Raw genomic sequence first — 16,893 nt, 5'->3', positions numbered from 1 at the left:
GTGGCGCCACCTTCCCATCTCTTCCCTTGGCTTCTCTGGCTGTTCCTTCTCAGACCCCACCTCAGGCTCATCCTCCTCTCTGACTGCCAAATACCAAAGATCTTCAGGGCTCAGTCTTTGTCCCTCTTTGAGTCTCACTTACTCCCTGGATGGGTTCTTCAATACCTGATCAGTTATCACCTATACCACTATGGCTTGCAAGTGAGCATCTCCCCCCCAGACTTCTCTTCCGAAGTCCAGACGCTCATATCCAACTGCCCACCTGACATCTCCACTTAGCTGTCTCATGGGCACCCCAAACTCCAGTTTGTCTCAAACTGAACTCAAACCAAGCCTCATTCGAGGTTTTTTCTATCTCTACGAGTGGTATAACTATCTGTCCAGTTCCATCAAGCAGGCACCCTTGAGTCACCCCTTCCTCTCCTTATTTACCCTCCACCTCACCATCTCTTGTCTGTGTTTCCTTCTGAATAGGCTGAGACTCATTCTGCTTTATTCTTTCTCTGCCGCCAGCATCGCTACTCACCGAGCTGCAGCAGTTGCTCACCCCTGGACTCCCTGCTCCCATTCTTCACCACACAAAAGCCAGTGGGATTTTTTTGAAAACACAAATATAATCATGTTATATGGATAAATACTCTGGTGGCTTCCCATTCTTCTTAGGACAGGAATCAAATCCTTAAAAGGATGGTTTGACTCCTTGCTGTCCCTGCAGCCTCACCTGGTACCACATGCTTCTCCCCTTATTTTTTTTTTGGGGGGGGTTACATAAATTAACCCATTTATTATAGGCTAGCAATGTTTCAAATTGTGGAGCTTCTACTAGTCTTTCAATTCCTTCAGTCTTCTGACGACAGACTTTACTGTGACAGCAGAAGTGGTATAGCAGGTCCAGGCACCACTGGCTACTGTTTTCATGCAGGAACCACAGTGCCAGGTCCACACAGCTCCTCTCTTCATCTTGGTTTTGCTGCAGAAGGAGCAAATATACTTGGTGTGCTGGCTGATTTCAATTTTCTTCCCCATGTTCCCGAGGGAGGCGCCATAATAGGTCCTTTATTTATCCACCATTCCAGCCTCCTTGGTGCACTTAGCCACGTGGCCACACAGTAGGTTGGAACCCAAAGAGGACGGCTCTTCCTCATTCTTGACACTCAAACGACACTGGTCCTTGGTGTTGCGTGGGCTTTTTTCAGTCCTTCTCCCAGAAATGTTCCTCCCCTCCCTACTCTTCCTTCAGAACAAAGCTCAGCCTTCCAGAATCCGCCCAGCTGATTTAACTGTCATTCCCTGCCATGGTATCACATAACTCTCCACCTGGTCACTTCACACAAATGAAAAATCACATGGTTAATTTTGTCTTTCCTGTGGAGGGCAGAGACCATGCCTGCTTTTGGCCCCCCACTGTGGCCACAGCCCCAGCCCAGTGCCAAGCAGGTGGTAGACCTCAATAATCACATATTGAGGGGAAGAAGAAATAAGGTAGGTGGCAGAGACTTTATTTGTCAATGTACCCCTAAGGACCTGGTTGTGATCTCTGGCACATAATAGGTGCTCGCTCAGTATTCTAAACGAATGTATGCATGTACGGATGTGTTCAGAGAGCACTTGGCCAAGATCAAGTAGTAATACTTACATGCTAATAAACAATTTTAGGATAAGCTAAATGGGGCTGGGTAATAATCTCAAGGCTTAATGCATAAAAGTTTATTTCTAGGTATTAGATCGTATTAAGGAATTACTGGTAATTGTGTTAGGGGCGATAATGTCATGACACTTATGCTGATCATTGGCCTGTTTGTCCTCAGTTACTTCCTCTGACTTTGCCCTTCTCTGATCTGAAGCCTCTGAGGGAAAATTTGTTTGATGCCTCTCTCCTGACTTCGGGAGCTTGTCACAATCCTTCACGTTCCTCCACACCCTCTTCATATCACTTTCTCTCTGTGTGTCCCTTCCATGTCCCTGAATCCAAATGTATCTCTCCTTTTCTTATAAAGACCCCAGTCATTGGCTTTAGGGCCCCCCTTAATCTTGTATGACTTCATTTTAACTTGATTACATCTATAAAGTTTCTATTTCCAAAAAAGGTCACATTCACAGGTGTTCAGGACTTGAACATATCACTCAACCCGCTTACAACCCCATGATGGCCCGTGATCCACTGGGCGTTTGTGGCTTATGGGCCCCAGTAACACACCTTGTCCTCCTGTTGTCCCTCTAGTCTTAGGGGTAGAAGTAGCTTTTGCTAGAGCTAATCTCTGAGTTGTTTCACCAATCCCTGTTTATATTATATAAAATATAAATCTACAATATAAATGTATATATGTAATATACCAAGTATTTACAGATGTAATAACATGAAATTTTCTTTAAAATATTCTAGCAAAAAGAAGAATGGGGGAAACTCTAATGTAAACTCTAGACTGGGAGATTTTGATGTATTAGTGAAGATTCATTAATCGTAATAAATGCACCACTCTGGTGGGGGGGGCATGTTGATAATGGGGGAAGCTGTGCTTGTGTTGGGGACACGGAATATGTGAGAAATTTCTGTATCCTCCCCACAATTTTGCTGTGAATCGAAAACTGCTCTTAAAAAACTAAGTTTTTTTTTTTTAAAAATGGGGAGGTGAATGAAAGTGAAAGAAAATTGGCAAAATGTTAATGATGCTGCTAATAACGTTGAGCAATTTGTATTGCTCAAGTTCATTTTACTATTCTCTCTACTTTTGTATATGTTTGAGATTTTCCAGAACAAAAAGACTCTAAAATTGGTAGGATAAAATGGTGATATTTTTTCCTGTTGGTTTTTGTACTTAGTTCTTTGCAAATGCCTTGTGTATCACTCCTTTCTCATTTCATTAAGAAAACCTCAATTGTCTCTAAAACTCTGTTGAAGAAAATCCAGCAGGACCATCATCTTACTATTCAGTATTTCAACAGAAAAGATAAAAGCGCTTGAAAATTAAATTTTTATGAGAAAATTCTGTGACCACATCAAAATAATAGTCTAAAATTCATCTAGCGCCACCTCTTCTCTGTTTAGTATTTAGTAACTTATAACCAACAAGAAAGCCTCGATTTCTTCAAATTATTAAAATATAAAGTGTGGTCTGCTGTGAGAAAAATAAAGACCCTTCGTTTTCCCTTTCAGTAGAAGGCTTACACTGAAAGAAAAAAGCAAAATCTTTACTATGGAAGGATTTAAATCAGAAGTTGAAGAATAATCTGGATTCTTTGGATGTCCTAATGCTAATAAATTAGTCTGCTTCAGAACTTCCATTGCTCAAAATATGATCTGTTTCTGAGACCATATAATATTGAGTTATATTATTTTATAATTTTTGATCATCAAATAGATGTGCAATTACACCACGCAGAGAGTCGTACATTGTAAAGGAAGGTCATGCTCTTGCTAGAAATCTCGCTTTCCTATTTTCCTTTTCCTAGGATGTACTTTCAAAATTAAAAAATTAAGAAAGAAAAGCAAATGAAGCATATCCTATTAATAATCATTAACCTAAATTTTGTGTGTCTTCTTTTTGTTTCAACTGTTGTACGATATCGGTACCTTCTAAACTTTAAGGACATACACATGATAAATAATGCTTTAAACTACATGTCACTAAATGTAGTGGGACACCCAGGTAAAGAACATTTTTTTTCCTTTTCTCTTGGTAACAAAATTAGTCATAAAAGATATTAAACTATTTTTGTTGTCTTCTATCATAAAAGTTGATTTTTCTTTTGAAATGAAATATCTCCTCTATTCACATGACAGATTTTAATCTTTTATGTGTGTGTGGCAGAATATAGTAAACCATTTAGTTGCTATAGTTTGTTGTTAGAAATTTTGCATGAAGATTAATCCAATCTGCCTGTCTTCCAGTTCTGCCAGACCTCACGGCTTTCCAAGTACATGTGAAACCCTGAGTTGGCCGCTCTAAGGCAGGCAGACATTGGACAGGAGGAGCTTACCTACTTTCACACTGCTGAGGTCATTCCCGCCTCCAGGCTGCACATCAGAAAAGCATAATTTTCGATCAGGTTTTGATGATTGATAGTCATCATTTAAAAGCTAATACTTTTTGATCACTTCCTTGTGCCAGACACTATTCAGCATTGACTTCTCTCAAGAACTCACTCGAGAATCAACATTTGTTATCTCTGATTTTAGTTAATGAGACTGAGGCTCAGAGAAGTTAACTAACTTGCTGAAGGACACATAGCCAGGACTTGTTAGAGACAGGACTCAGCTTTCCCAAGCAGTGCTGGAGTCAGTGCTCATAACCTTTGGGCCACATCTCCAATCCAAAATTTCTGGTACATTTCCCCAGTGGTGGGCTGTACCCTGAAAGTGCCCAGCACTTTCCTTTGCTTCTAAGCTACAAATTCAGCGCTGATCTTTAATTGGATCTTCAATTACTGTTTCATTAAGTTAGGACCTAGATCCTAATTGTTAGCAATCACGTAAAGTGTTCCATTTTAAATAGACCCCTTTTATTTTTCAGGTGGGTAAACCTTAAAAAGGAATGATACTCTGTTTTAAATTGCCAGAAGGCAAAATATAGTCATTTTGTAACCTCTAAATTTTGTGTTCAAATACTATCTACATTCTGTTCTCATCAGTCAGATCATTTTTAATTACTAAGAGAGTGAGGTTTTCTACCCAGATGATCTATGCTATTACTGATTAGAAAACAAACAAAATAAGAAAAACTTCCTCTTATTTATGAATGACAATGCGACTTAAGAAGGGTTAAGTCTATGCTGTTCAATAAAGATAATTACTGGCCGCATGTGGCTACTGAGCATTTGAAACGTGGCTAGTTTAAATTAAGATGTATGGTAAGGATAAAATACAAAGCAGATTCCGAAAACTCAGGACACAAAACAAGTTGTAAAATATCACATTAGCAACTTTTCTATCAATTGCATATTGAAATGATAAATTTGCACATATTGGGCTAAATAAAATATATTATTAAAGTTAATTGCACTTGTTTCTTTTCTTTTTCCTTTTTAATGTGGCTACTAGAAAATCTTAAATTCCATCTGTGACTTTGCATATATCTATTGGAAAGAACTGGGTTAAGTGATTACTCAGAGACAAAAGAAAGTATCAGTGCGAGGGGCATCAAGCAGTTTGTAGCGTTCATATTCATCAATGAAAAGCATTTGTTTTTCAGTGACAAGATTAAGTATCTATGTGATGACAAGTCAAAGTTCTGCCCTGTTAGCCTGCCACTGTCTTCATAAGAACGGCAGGAAAAGGCATTTCCTCCTCAGGAAAGATTCTCAGATTGATTTTTCACTGCTCAGAAACGTGGACCTGGGATGACATATCAAGACCAAAAAAAAAAAAAAAAAAAACCAGCATTTATTGTGTGGGCTTCAAAGCATCTGGCAGGGTTCCGAGCAGTGGTCACTCATGCAGATCACCCATCTCTACCATTGGAGGGACGGTTTTCAGTGCAGCGGTGCAGAGCCAAAGGGCACCCACGAGTTCATTACATAATTCTTGGTAGCGTGAGGCCAAGTGTGTATCTGCTCTGGGGAACAGTCGGCAGGCTCTGCCATGCAGACGGAGGCAGTCATGACGATGTTTTGATAGAGTGTGTGCTAGAAGTTGTTTGTTTGGAAAAATACTAACCAGCTATTTTCTCCTCCTTCTCCTCCTCCTCCTCCTCCTCCTCCTCCTCCTTCTCTCTCTCTCTCTCTCTCTCTCTCTCTCTCTCTCTCTCTCTCTCTCTCTCTCTCTCTCTCTCTCTCTCTCTCTCTCTCTCTCTCTTTCTCACTCTCTCTCTCTCACACACATACACACACACACGCACACACACACACACACACACATCCTTTTAAACACTCTGGCATAATACTGAATGACTTTGTTTTCAAGTTGCCTTAAACTTGCTTTGTGAAGAAAAAGCCTGAGTATTCTTTCCCTGTAGGACACACATGTTATTTTTGGAACAGAGGTTCTTAGCCTGATCTCTGTCTAAACCAATTGCTGTTCTTTATGAGATCGTGGTCTGGGGCAGCTCTGAGTGAGCTCGGTGGAGGGAAGTTTCTTGGATTCATGAAGGAGTGTGGGCAAAGATGTGGAGGGGCCACCTTGAAACTTTACTGCTCTGGGTCTCAGTTCAAGGCTCCTTCACATTCAGATTGTGCCCCTGGAACAGTCTCAATCCCACATGCAAAGTGGTCTGCTTTTCCCGCTCGTGTCTCTTCATGGGATGTCTGAAGTCAAGGTGACCCCCGCTCCATTTTAATCCCTGTACTTTAGGTTACAGACTCCTCAGAACTAAGAAAGCCGTGGCTGGACAATCACTGTAGGCTGTTCAGGGTGCAGTGGCTATGGGAGAGCCACAGCCCACCTGAGGGCCACAACTTGAGCCTCTTACGGCCTCTGAGAAAAGTCTCAGGACTTAAGAGTTCAGAGCATCCCCTTCTGTAATCTGCTCTGCTTCAGGCTGCTAGACACCCGGAGGAAAATCTCTCTGGCTTCTCACAGCTCCTCTTCCTGACCTGTCATTCCTGGGAGTTCACAGAGCTGGAGCCTGCTAGGAAACATGTAAAATTAGAAACAGTTTAAAACATTGGTGTCAGCAACAAATAACATACCACCTCATTCTGACTCCCTTCCTTTGGAAATTGGTAGCTGTCTATTCAGGGAGCAGGTGTTTGTGGAGAAAGGCCCAATGATGACCAAGGAGCGAGCCCCTGAAGGTGTTTCAGGCTGCTGCCACCTCTGAGGATGGGAGGTGACCTGTGACGTGCCCTTCCTGGCGGGCTATACATAGCCAGCAAAGCTTCTTACAAGAGAAACCTCTTTCTGCAGCCCCCACCAGTTCCACCGGCAGACGGAAGGCCTCACTGCAAATTCCCTGTAGTTATTGAACCTCGGAACCAAAACCGGCCCGCTGGCCCCCAGACCTGATCGAGTGCCCCTGCAGCCCTCCATCTTTCCTCTTCTCTTCCTGGGGAGCGCGCCCCGTGCTCAGCCATGGTGGACATGGGGGGCCTGGACAACCTGATCGCCAACACAGCCTACCTGCAGGCCCGGAAGATCTCCGACGGAGACAGCAGGGAGCTGCAGCGGAGGCGCCGGAGCCTGGTGCTGCCCGGGCCACAGTGCTGCGCCCAGCTCCGCCAGGACCTGCCCCCGGACTTCGACAGCCTGTGCGAGCAGCAGCCCATCGGCCGCCGCCTTTTCCGGGACTTTCTAGCCACAGTGGCCCCGTACCAAGAGGCGGTGGCCTTTCTCGAGGAGGTGCAGAGCTGGGAGCTAGCTGAGGAGGGCCCCGCCAAGAGCAGCACGTTGCAGGGACTGGTGACCGCTTGTGCGGCTGCTCCTGCCCCAGGGAACGCATTCCCTTTCCTCAGCCCAGCTTTGGCCACCAAGTGCCAAGCAGCCACCGGTGAGGAAGAGAGAGCAGCCCTTGTTGCACTGGCCAAAGCTGAGGCCATGGCCTTCTTGCAGGACCAGCCCTTCCGGGATTTCCTGGCCAGCCCCTTCTATGACAAGTTTCTGCAGTGGAAAGTCTTTGAGATGCAACCGGTATCAGACAAGTACTTCACTGAGTTCCGGGTGCTGGGAAAAGGTGGTTTTGGGGAGGTAAGTGTCTCAGAATAGTCAAGCTGGAAGATGAAGGCTACGGCCGCCAAAAAGGGTTTTGTTTTGTCATTTTTTTTTTTAATCGTAAGGGAACTTCCTTAAAACTCATTTCAGGGCCACATGTGGAGAGTTCCTAGGTCGCTCTCACATCTTCTTTTCATTGCCATGTGAAATAAAATGAGAATGGCATAGGAAAGACAAACAGAATGTGGAACTGGCCAAGAATCTTGATCATGGGTGGACATTGGGACCACACTGAAATGCCCTGGACACTTTGGAGAATGATAGCAACATGTAATGGGAGCACTCCCTTGCCCCTTAATTGTGGTAATGGAAATAATTTGAGAAAAACTTCATATACTTAAGAAAACACTCATCTTGGAGTAAAGCTGAGAATTTGTTTTGAACCACTACTGTGCTCAGCTCCTTTTTTTAAGTAGAAAAAAAATTTTTGAGGTAAAATTTACATAACATAAAAATTAACCATTAACCATTTTAAAGTTAAGTAGCATTTAGTACATTACGATGTTGTGTAACCATCCCCTCTATCTGGTTCCGAGATATTTTCGTCCCTCTTGGACCCATTAACAGTTACTCCCCATCCTCCCCTCCGCCCAGCCCTTGGTAACCACTGGTCTGCTTTCTCTCTTTATGGATCTGTCTATTCTAATGTCTCGTATCAATGGAATCCTAATATGTGACCTTTCGTGTTTGGCTTCTTTCACCGAGCATAACGTTTTGGAGGTTCATTCACATCGTAGCAGGTTATCAGTACTTCATTCCTTTTTAGGGCTGAATAATAATATGCTACTGTATGGGTACACTACATTTCATTTATTCATTCATCCGTTGATGGACACTTGGGTTGTTTCCACCTTTTGGCTCTGGTGAAGAATGCCGCTCTGAACATGCATGTACAAGTATTCGTTCTGTATATGTCTAGGAGTGGAATCACCGAGTCATACGTTTAACTTTTTGAAGAACCGCCAAACTTTTCTACATTTTATGTTTCCACCAGCAACGCACAAGGATTCCAATGTCTTCACTTTTTGTCCACACTTGTTATTTTCCTCCTTTTTTTTTTTTTTTTTTTTTTTTTTTTTACTATGGCCCACTCGTGGAGTGAAGCAGCACCTCCTCGTGGTCCCAGCTGTCTCTCGAAGAACTCTTCTTAGTCACAGCTCCTCTGTCCTCAAACGCCTGCCATCTTTTCGCTTTGGCTGATTCCCGCCCTTCCACCTTTCATGTTGTCCTCCCTCCCCCCCTCCTCTCTCAATGCTTTCTACTTCAACCTCTTCATCTCCCTTTCTTTCTCTCCTTTAAGGTATGTGCTGTCCAGGTGAAAAACACTGGCAAGATGTATGCCTGCAAGAAACTGGACAAGAAGCGGCTGAAGAAGAAAAACGGCGAGAAAATGGCTCTCTCGGAAAAGGAAATCTTGGAGCGGGTGAGCAGCCCTTTCATCGTCTCTCTGGCCTATGCCTTTGAGAGCAAGACCCACCTCTGCCTGGTCATGAGCCTGATGAACGGGGGAGACCTCAAGTTCCACATCTACAGCGTGGGCGCGCGGGGCCTAACCATGAGCAGGGTGGTCTTCTACTCGGCCCAGATGACCTGTGCAGTGCTGCACCTGCACTCCCTTGGCATCGTCTACCGGGACCTGAAGCCTGAGAACGTGCTTCTAGATGACCAAGGCAACTGCCGGCTGTCCGACTTGGGGTTGGCTGTGCAGATCCAGGATGGCAAGCCTGTCACCCAGAGGGTGAGTGGCTTCCTATGTGCCCCAAGGGCGGGGCACAGAGTCGGAGAGGAGGGGAGAAGGCTGTCCTATTCCCAGGACAAACAGAGCCTTGAACTTAATTCTTCTAAGTTCCTTTCTCCTAAAGCCCTTATATTGTCTGTCGTCTTGCCGTAGGTGGAGTGGCGTAAGCGGATTAGCTTAACTGGCTATTTGGGGGCTACTTAGTTCTCCTCTCTTTGGAGGCAGAGGGGAGCCTTTTTTGTGACTTGGAGATGGTCTGTGCCGAATCCATAATGGGGGCCTGGGTACATTCCACCAATAACCACCTCCCCGGTGCTGTGTTCTTGAATCAATAGAGCCTTGGTTTCCTCTTCTGGAAAATGAAGGAGCTGAACCCTGAAATTCCAGGGTCCTCACAGATAAACTTTAATAGGATGGGACAAAGGAAAAAGAAGAAACTCCTAACTCTTAACAAGTTAAAGTAAATATGTCCTTGCCCATTGAGTGTGGAATGGGGCAATGTTTTACTTTAGATAAAGGTGAAATTTGAAGTGAAAATATATAGACGAGAACCAAGGCAACTGATGTTTATGATCAATTTGGTTCGAAGTGGCTTGCAGAAAATTCTTTGATTAAAAAGAGAAATTAAGCAATTTTGTTAAGTGAACAGTACAAAATGTCTGGCATTCTGACAGGTCTTCACCACTGAGTTTCTGTACACGAAGGTGGGGGGCTCCCCAGGAAGATAAGCACGTACTTAAACAGGCACTTAAAACTTTATTTTTGCACAGTTTCCAGTTTACAAGGCAGAGAGAACAGTCAGGCAAGGAAGTGAGAAAAATCGTGGCATGTTTGGGAAACTGCATTTGGTTGTCTGCAGGTGTAAAGTAAAGAGTTTCGACAAAACGTGTGGGGCTCAGATCACGCAAGGGCATCGGAATGCTTTATTGTGGGAGTCAAGGAGCCATTGAGATGTGTGTGTTAAGAAGGGGAATGACATGAGTCAATCTGCAAGTTTAAAAGATCAATTTGGAAGATAGAGGGGAGGCAGAGAAACGAGTTAGGAGCCTAAATATAGTGGCCCAGGAAGAGATGATGGGGGCCTGCTTAAGCCAGTAGGGTTGAAGAAGTAGGAGCAAATTGAAACTGTTGGGAAGAGACCCTTGGAACTTGAGGAACACCTGGGTATGAGGGTGAGCGACAGCGAGGGTCTGTAGCTCCAGTGACCAGAAGAAGGAGCAGAATTGTGAGAATGCTGCTAAGTTCAAATGTGATTGAATTGCATCTAAGGCTCCTGTGTGACAGGCGGGAAGAGATGTTCCCTGCACAATTAGACCTGTATGTCTGATGTTGCGAACAAAGGTCTAGGCTTGACACACGGACTTAGAGTCAACCATGGCTTGGGCACCATTGAGTGCTCACTGAGACATTTGAGAAATAGCGAGAGAAGTGGACTGGGGACAGACACTGAGGAGTATCAACATGTAGGGACTGTCGATGAAGAGGGGCCTTGAAGAGGTTAAAGACGTTAAAAGCAGGAGTGGCATCATCTTGGGAGCTGTATCGGTTAAGAGTTGATTTCAGTAGCACGTGATACAAAACCCAAATAACAATGGATTAAATAAGAGATGGGCTTTTTTTTCTTATGTAACAAGTAGTATAGAGATAACCAGCAGCCGGTCTGAGCTCAGCAGCTACAGGATGATGGGAGCAACATCTCTGTGATTTGGGCCTTTTCTATGGGATATAGGATGGCTGCTCTAGCCCCAGCCACCAGGTCCATGTTCCATGGAGGGGAAAGGAGGAAGGGTCAGAAGTAAATGGGTGTGCACACAGCAGCTAAGTACGCCTCTATTTAAGGAGCTTTCCTGGAGGCCCTATCTGACAGCCTCCATTTCAATCTCCTTGGCTAGAACTGTTCTCTTGCCACCCGTATCTGCGAGGAAAGCTGGTAAATGTATTTTTATTTTTGGAGGGGGAGAGGGGAGTTCTAGTTAGTAAGGAAGAAGAAAGCAAGAGCAGGGGACTGGCCACCTCTGCCAGAGGCGTCAGAGGAGAGGGGGATTCAGGAAGGAGAGTGGTCGATGCTGTCGAATGCCGCGGAGGTCGCACAGTCTGCGGGGTTTGGCAACTAGGAAACCACAGTGTCCTCGGTAAGAGCAATTTTCAGGGTCTAAACTCAAACTCTTGAGATCGGAGGAGGGATGGTCGGGGAGGAGGGATGGTCAGGGGAGGAGGCGGTGTTTGCCTGCTTGGGACCTTGCTATGGCAATAAAAAAATCATGAATCCATGTCTGTCTATGTGTGCGTGCGTGCGCACACGCGCAGGTGCACACGCGCACGCGCACACACACACACACACACAAACCAAAAAACCCCCAAAGCGCATTACTTCAGGGTTTTGAATTTATATTGTCAATCATGCAGAGTAGAAAGGTTCCTTCTGAGTGTCCCATATGCACATGTCATGCTAACTGGTGATATATCTCCACCTTGCTGGAGGCTTAGGAGACGCACGGCTTTGGATCTCTCTTAGAAATCCTTTCTCGATCTCCCTCCAGCTCTGTTCATGGGCCAAGACAATGTTTAAGTATAGTTCCTTCGGTGGCTCCTGGGTCCAGCTCTCCAGTTCTTGTTGGAACCTCAGGAAGCTTTCTGTGCCTCCTTGATAATATCCACACTTGGGGGAGAAGTTTACTGCCTAGAGACCTTTGGCCCTTCTTCCTTTCCTTAGTCCCTCTCTGTCCCATGAGACCAAACTTCAGGGTTTAGACCATTTGCCCCATCTAAGAAATTTTATTCCTTGGTCTCCAGGCCTGCCACTGAAGCCCAGGGGACTTCAGGAGGGTTTGGGGGGTGGGAGGAAGAGTCAGAGAGCAAGACTGGAAGCCATAAAAATAAAGACAGAAGAAAAGAAAGCCTCCTCCTTTACTGTTGACCCCTCTGCAGATCTAAGGAAAGCCCCTCGGTTTCCTGTTTAAGTAAGAAATACTTATATATAAGTAGGCCCCTAATTGGATTTTAAGGTCATTATATTCACATTTCACAGAAGAAATAAAAAATGACATCTTTACAAGGCTTCTGTAACCACTAACATTGTTTTAATGCCAACATACTATATAAAGAATTACTGTAAATATTATGAAGAAGGTGCAAAAGAAAGATCACTCTGATTCTAAAAGTTGATATCTGCATTGACTCTGTGCAGCCCTTTATAAAAAGTTAAAGCATCATAGCTCTGGAGCATTGGCTAGATTATTCTCATTCAGCTACTCATTCAGTCTTGTGTAAGTCAGAATTGCCTCCTACTACATGTAACAGAATACCAACAGATTCTCAACCGTCCAGGGCCAAAGTCTCTATAAAAATCTCCTGGCCTTTTCTTTGTTGTCACAAGATGGCTTTTGTTACTCTAAATATCAAGTCCACATTCCAGGATGAAAGAAAGGGGGAAAGAGAAGTAATGTCAACAGACTTAGTCTTAGACCCCATTGGCCAGGACCATGCCACCTGTCTACCTCTAGCTGCAAGGGAGCCTGAAAAATAAAGTTTTTCATTTTACAGCCTCTGATGTAGGGGATGGAGAGGGTAAAAGGGAGTGATGTTAGGTATTGAGTGAGCTGACACCAACTGTCATACCGGCCCACAGGCAAAAAAATATTGATAAGGATAAGGGAATCTGCTTCAGCTTATTAATTCACACAGGAATTAAAACTAGAGAATAACTGTTGAAATGGTGTGGTAGGCAGAATTCTAAGATGACTTCCAATGACCCTTGCCCTTGTATAATTTCCTCCCCTTGAGTCTGGGCAAAGCCTGTGAATATGATGAGATTTCACTCCCATGATTATATTACATTACAAGGCAAAATAGATTTTGAAGACATAATTAAGGCTACTAACCAGATGACTTTGAGTGAATCAAAAGAGAAATAAATTATCCATGTGGGTCCGACCTAATCAAACCAGTCCTTTAAATATGAGTGTGGAGATCAGAGACAGCAGAAGTTAGAAATGTAAAGCATGAGAGGCTTCATTGTACCACTGCTGGCTTCGAAGATGGAGAGAGCCACGTGGCAAGGAGCTGAGAGCTGCCTCTGGCTGATAGGGACTTCAGTCCTGCAATCACAATGAACTGAATTCTGTCATAACCACATGCATCTGGAATAGGATCCTGAGCTCCAGATGAGAATGCAGCCCACCAGACATCTTGGCTTTGGCCTTGGAAGATCCTGACCTAAGGAGCCCACCATGCTGTGCCCAAACTTTTAACCTTCGGAACTTAGAGCTAATACATGGGTGTTGTTTTAAGCTACTAAGTCTGTGGTAATCTGTTACATAGCAAGGGAAATCTCATACAAGTCGTTAATAAAGGAAGGTAGCTAGGGGAAAGATTTTTTGAATGACAGCATCCAAATTAATGGAGAAGATAGCAAGATGCTAAACATTGTTAGAGGGACACTGTTCTCCTTTCCAACAAGGCTCAGAATGCCACCTATTACAATAGAATTTGAGGCTGTAATAGAGTTTGAAACTCTGGGTGTGACTCTTCCAAGTGGGTAACTCTTCTCTAGGTAGGAGCTGGGCCTCCCTGGCGGGGCACAGGCCCTTTCAGGCTACTGGGGGGAGACACTAGGTGAAGTTCTTTGGACAATTGTTCCACAGACAGTAGGAAGCCATCGAAGGTTTTTCAACAGGAAAGTAGCATGACCAGAGGGATTCTTTAAGAAGATGACTCTGACACTATATGAAATAGACTGAAGGAGAAAGAGACTAGGATTGGAGAGAAAGAAGGACCCACAAGGAGTTACTGTAAATGATCTGCACGGGAGGTAATGAAGGTTGAGGTAGCGCCCTTGGCTCTGAATAGTCTTAGGTCCAGAGCTCAACCCCCTGGCCTCTCACCTAGCTTCCATCAAGACCCATGTCTGTACTTACTTCTCTTAAGGTATGGCTGCTCTCCGTGGAGGGGAAAGGGAGGCACAGAGCCACTCTTAGAATGTGGTGACTAAGGGAAGCACCTCAGGGGAGGAAAGGTGCAGGGCGTCCCTGCCCAGGTTTGGAAGGACTGGAGCAGACGTGCGAGAAGTGGCAAGGACACTTCAGAGTGCTGGCCTAGGAGGCAGAAAGCCTGGGTTGCTGTCCCAGCTCTGTCACTGATTCATTGTGTCTGCCATCTCGGGCAGGCCCCGGGACCTCTTTAATCTCTAAGATTTTATGAGTCTATGAGATAGTATTTGAATTATTTGGAGGAAAACACTTGTAAACTCAAAAGATGGACATATGGAATAAGTTACGATGATTTACTGGACTATCACTCAGGGTTCTTGTGGGACAAAATGAAGTTACTTAAGAAAATGAAATTAATGGTTTACATAACTTAGAAGCCCAGAGGCTTGGCCTGACCCAGATGTCTGAGCAGTGTCCCTGGAAATCTCTCTCTCTGTTTCTCAGCTCTGCTCTCATCAGTGTTGGCCTGACTCTCAGGCAGGTGCTCCCCACATAGAGGCCACCAGCAGGTCCACACATCCTACCAAGTGAGCAACTCCCAGGGAAAGGAAACACTTCTTTACAAACGGTTCCTTCACAATTGCCAGGGAAGACTCTCGATGGACAATGCAGGTCACATGCCCAACCACAACCCATTCCACTAGGCTAGGACAAGGTCACTGCTATCTCCAGGAGCCGGGAGAAGGTCTGTCCCATCTAGATCTCGCGGACTGACAGCAGAGGAATGTGTTTTCCAAAAGAAAACCAGAATGGAAAAGAATGAAAAATAAACAGTAATACAAAAACTGTGGATGCCTCTAATAGCTACTGTTACCTCAATGGCTTGAAAAGTTCAGAAGCTTTCTGACCCCAGTAACAGGGTAATGGGATCTAGATCCTTCACAGAAATATTCTATGAGGTAGGACTAGGATTAGTTCCATTTTACAGATGGAGAAATTGAGACTCAGAGAGGTTAAGTTACCCATCCAAAGTCATGTTGCTAGTATGTGATAAGAATCAGTTATGTCAGATTCAACGGCACTTACGGTTTTGATGCCACCTTAAGTTCCTACGCAGGGCAGACGTGGCCTACAACTTTTAATGTTATAAAAGGCTCTCTACTCAGTAAAACTCAAAAGAATAAGTACGTGTGATGGTGTTAGCATGTCTTCCTCAGTCTGGTCTGGCACAGACACCAACCACAAACCTTGCTGAATCACTGGCAGAGTTAAGACTTCAGATGCAGAGCAACCCCCCACCTACAGGGAATGACGTGACCAGCGTCTGAGAGCCGGCCTCCCACGACACACTAGGCACAATGTCATCAAACGCGGTCCCAGCCACTGTCTCTATTCACTTTTACTGAATGTGATAAGCACTCCAGCCTGTTCTCAGCTGGCATCTACATGCACACAATAAAACAAACTCGTATCACTTTTTAGAGACTTGAGGAAAATAGAATAAGAAAGTTGGGCAGGGGGGCTCATGCTGGGACTTTTCAAATTCAGCATTCTATGTGAAGAACAGTGACCTCCAGATTTGATGACACATGAGTCCTTGCAACTTGCTATTTTGTCAGGAGTGGGAATGAAGTTAGAACAGTGACCCACCCAAAAGCCTGTGACATATTTGGTTACCTCGTGCTGCCTTGAAGACTCTGACCAACTCCTTACATTTAGAGGGATAATGCATGACAGAGATTGGGCATTTTATTTATTTTGAAGCTTGTGTTATACTGAATGTAATGCTAGAGATACACCAAATAAGTGATGTTTAAAAGATCTTTAAATGTGTTTTATCAGAAATTAACACCTACATACATCATAACCATTATGACCCGGCTCCAAAATCTTTTCTCTTTGAGAATTTACTTTTGAGTAACAGTTTAAGAGCCCGTAGGAGAGGCATTCTGGTTACTTCATGGTCACAGGTTGATCTCCACTTAAATTATAACCACTATCATTAACTAAATGTAGTTCCTAGTAATTTTTGATCACTACAAAACCTTCAAATCCATTCTCAAAGTACTTACCACTATTAAGGGCATTCAAAAACCTTCATAACAGTCTCGGGATTATTTTTAACATTCCTTCATTCAAAAGGCAGTCATTCGTTTATTCACTCACTCATTCAATACATATTGATTGACCGTTTCCCAGGACTATGCTAAACATGAAGGATAGACTGATGAGCAAAGAAATGGACGTGGTTTCCTTCCCACGTGGAGTTTACAGTCTAATGAGAGAAATAAAACTTGATAGTCATTCGAATTAATGTAAAATTTCAATTATGATAGATGCTGTGAAGATGTGGTATAGGGGGCTTTCCAAGGAGGATTTGACTTAACATGTGAGGATCAGAGTTAACCATATGGAAATACAACTTACTTGATATCAGAAAGTAGATACAAATTCACTCAGCAAAGCAGTTGCGGTGGTGTCTTAGACTGGTTCCCTGGAAAGAGACTTTGAGACAGATTTACATGTGGAAGGTGTATTAGGGTGCACGCCTATGAGATTCATACATGAGGAAGGCAGGATTAGGC

General features: G+C 44.0%; 1 protein-coding gene and 1 pseudogene across 1 annotated transcript in view; one reads left to right on the top strand and one right to left on the bottom strand.

The window, feature by feature from the left end:
* Positions 1 to 763: 763 nt before the first annotated feature.
* On the bottom strand, positions 764 to 5,598 carry LOC105290402 (annotated as a pseudogene).
* A 1,357-nt stretch (positions 5,599 to 6,955) lies between these two features.
* GRK7 (G protein-coupled receptor kinase 7) overlaps positions 6,956 to 16,893 on the top strand; it is a 29,244-nt gene continuing 19,306 nt past the window's right edge. The window contains exons 1-2 of the mRNA XM_011357432.1: positions 6,956 to 7,618; positions 8,943 to 9,380. Coding sequence (XP_011355734.1) covers positions 7,007 to 7,618; positions 8,943 to 9,380 — 1,050 coding nt within the window. The 5' untranslated portion in view covers positions 6,956 to 7,006. The remainder of the gene's footprint in view (positions 7,619 to 8,942; positions 9,381 to 16,893) is intronic.

This window comes from Pteropus vampyrus, unplaced genomic scaffold (assembly GCF_000151845.1).
Source record: "Pteropus vampyrus isolate Shadow unplaced genomic scaffold, Pvam_2.0 Scaffold35, whole genome shotgun sequence".
Classification (NCBI taxonomy): Eukaryota; Metazoa; Chordata; class Mammalia; order Chiroptera; family Pteropodidae; genus Pteropus; species Pteropus vampyrus.
Note: the sequence above shows the minus strand (reverse complement) of the source record. Positions and strands in the feature narration are given on the sequence as shown.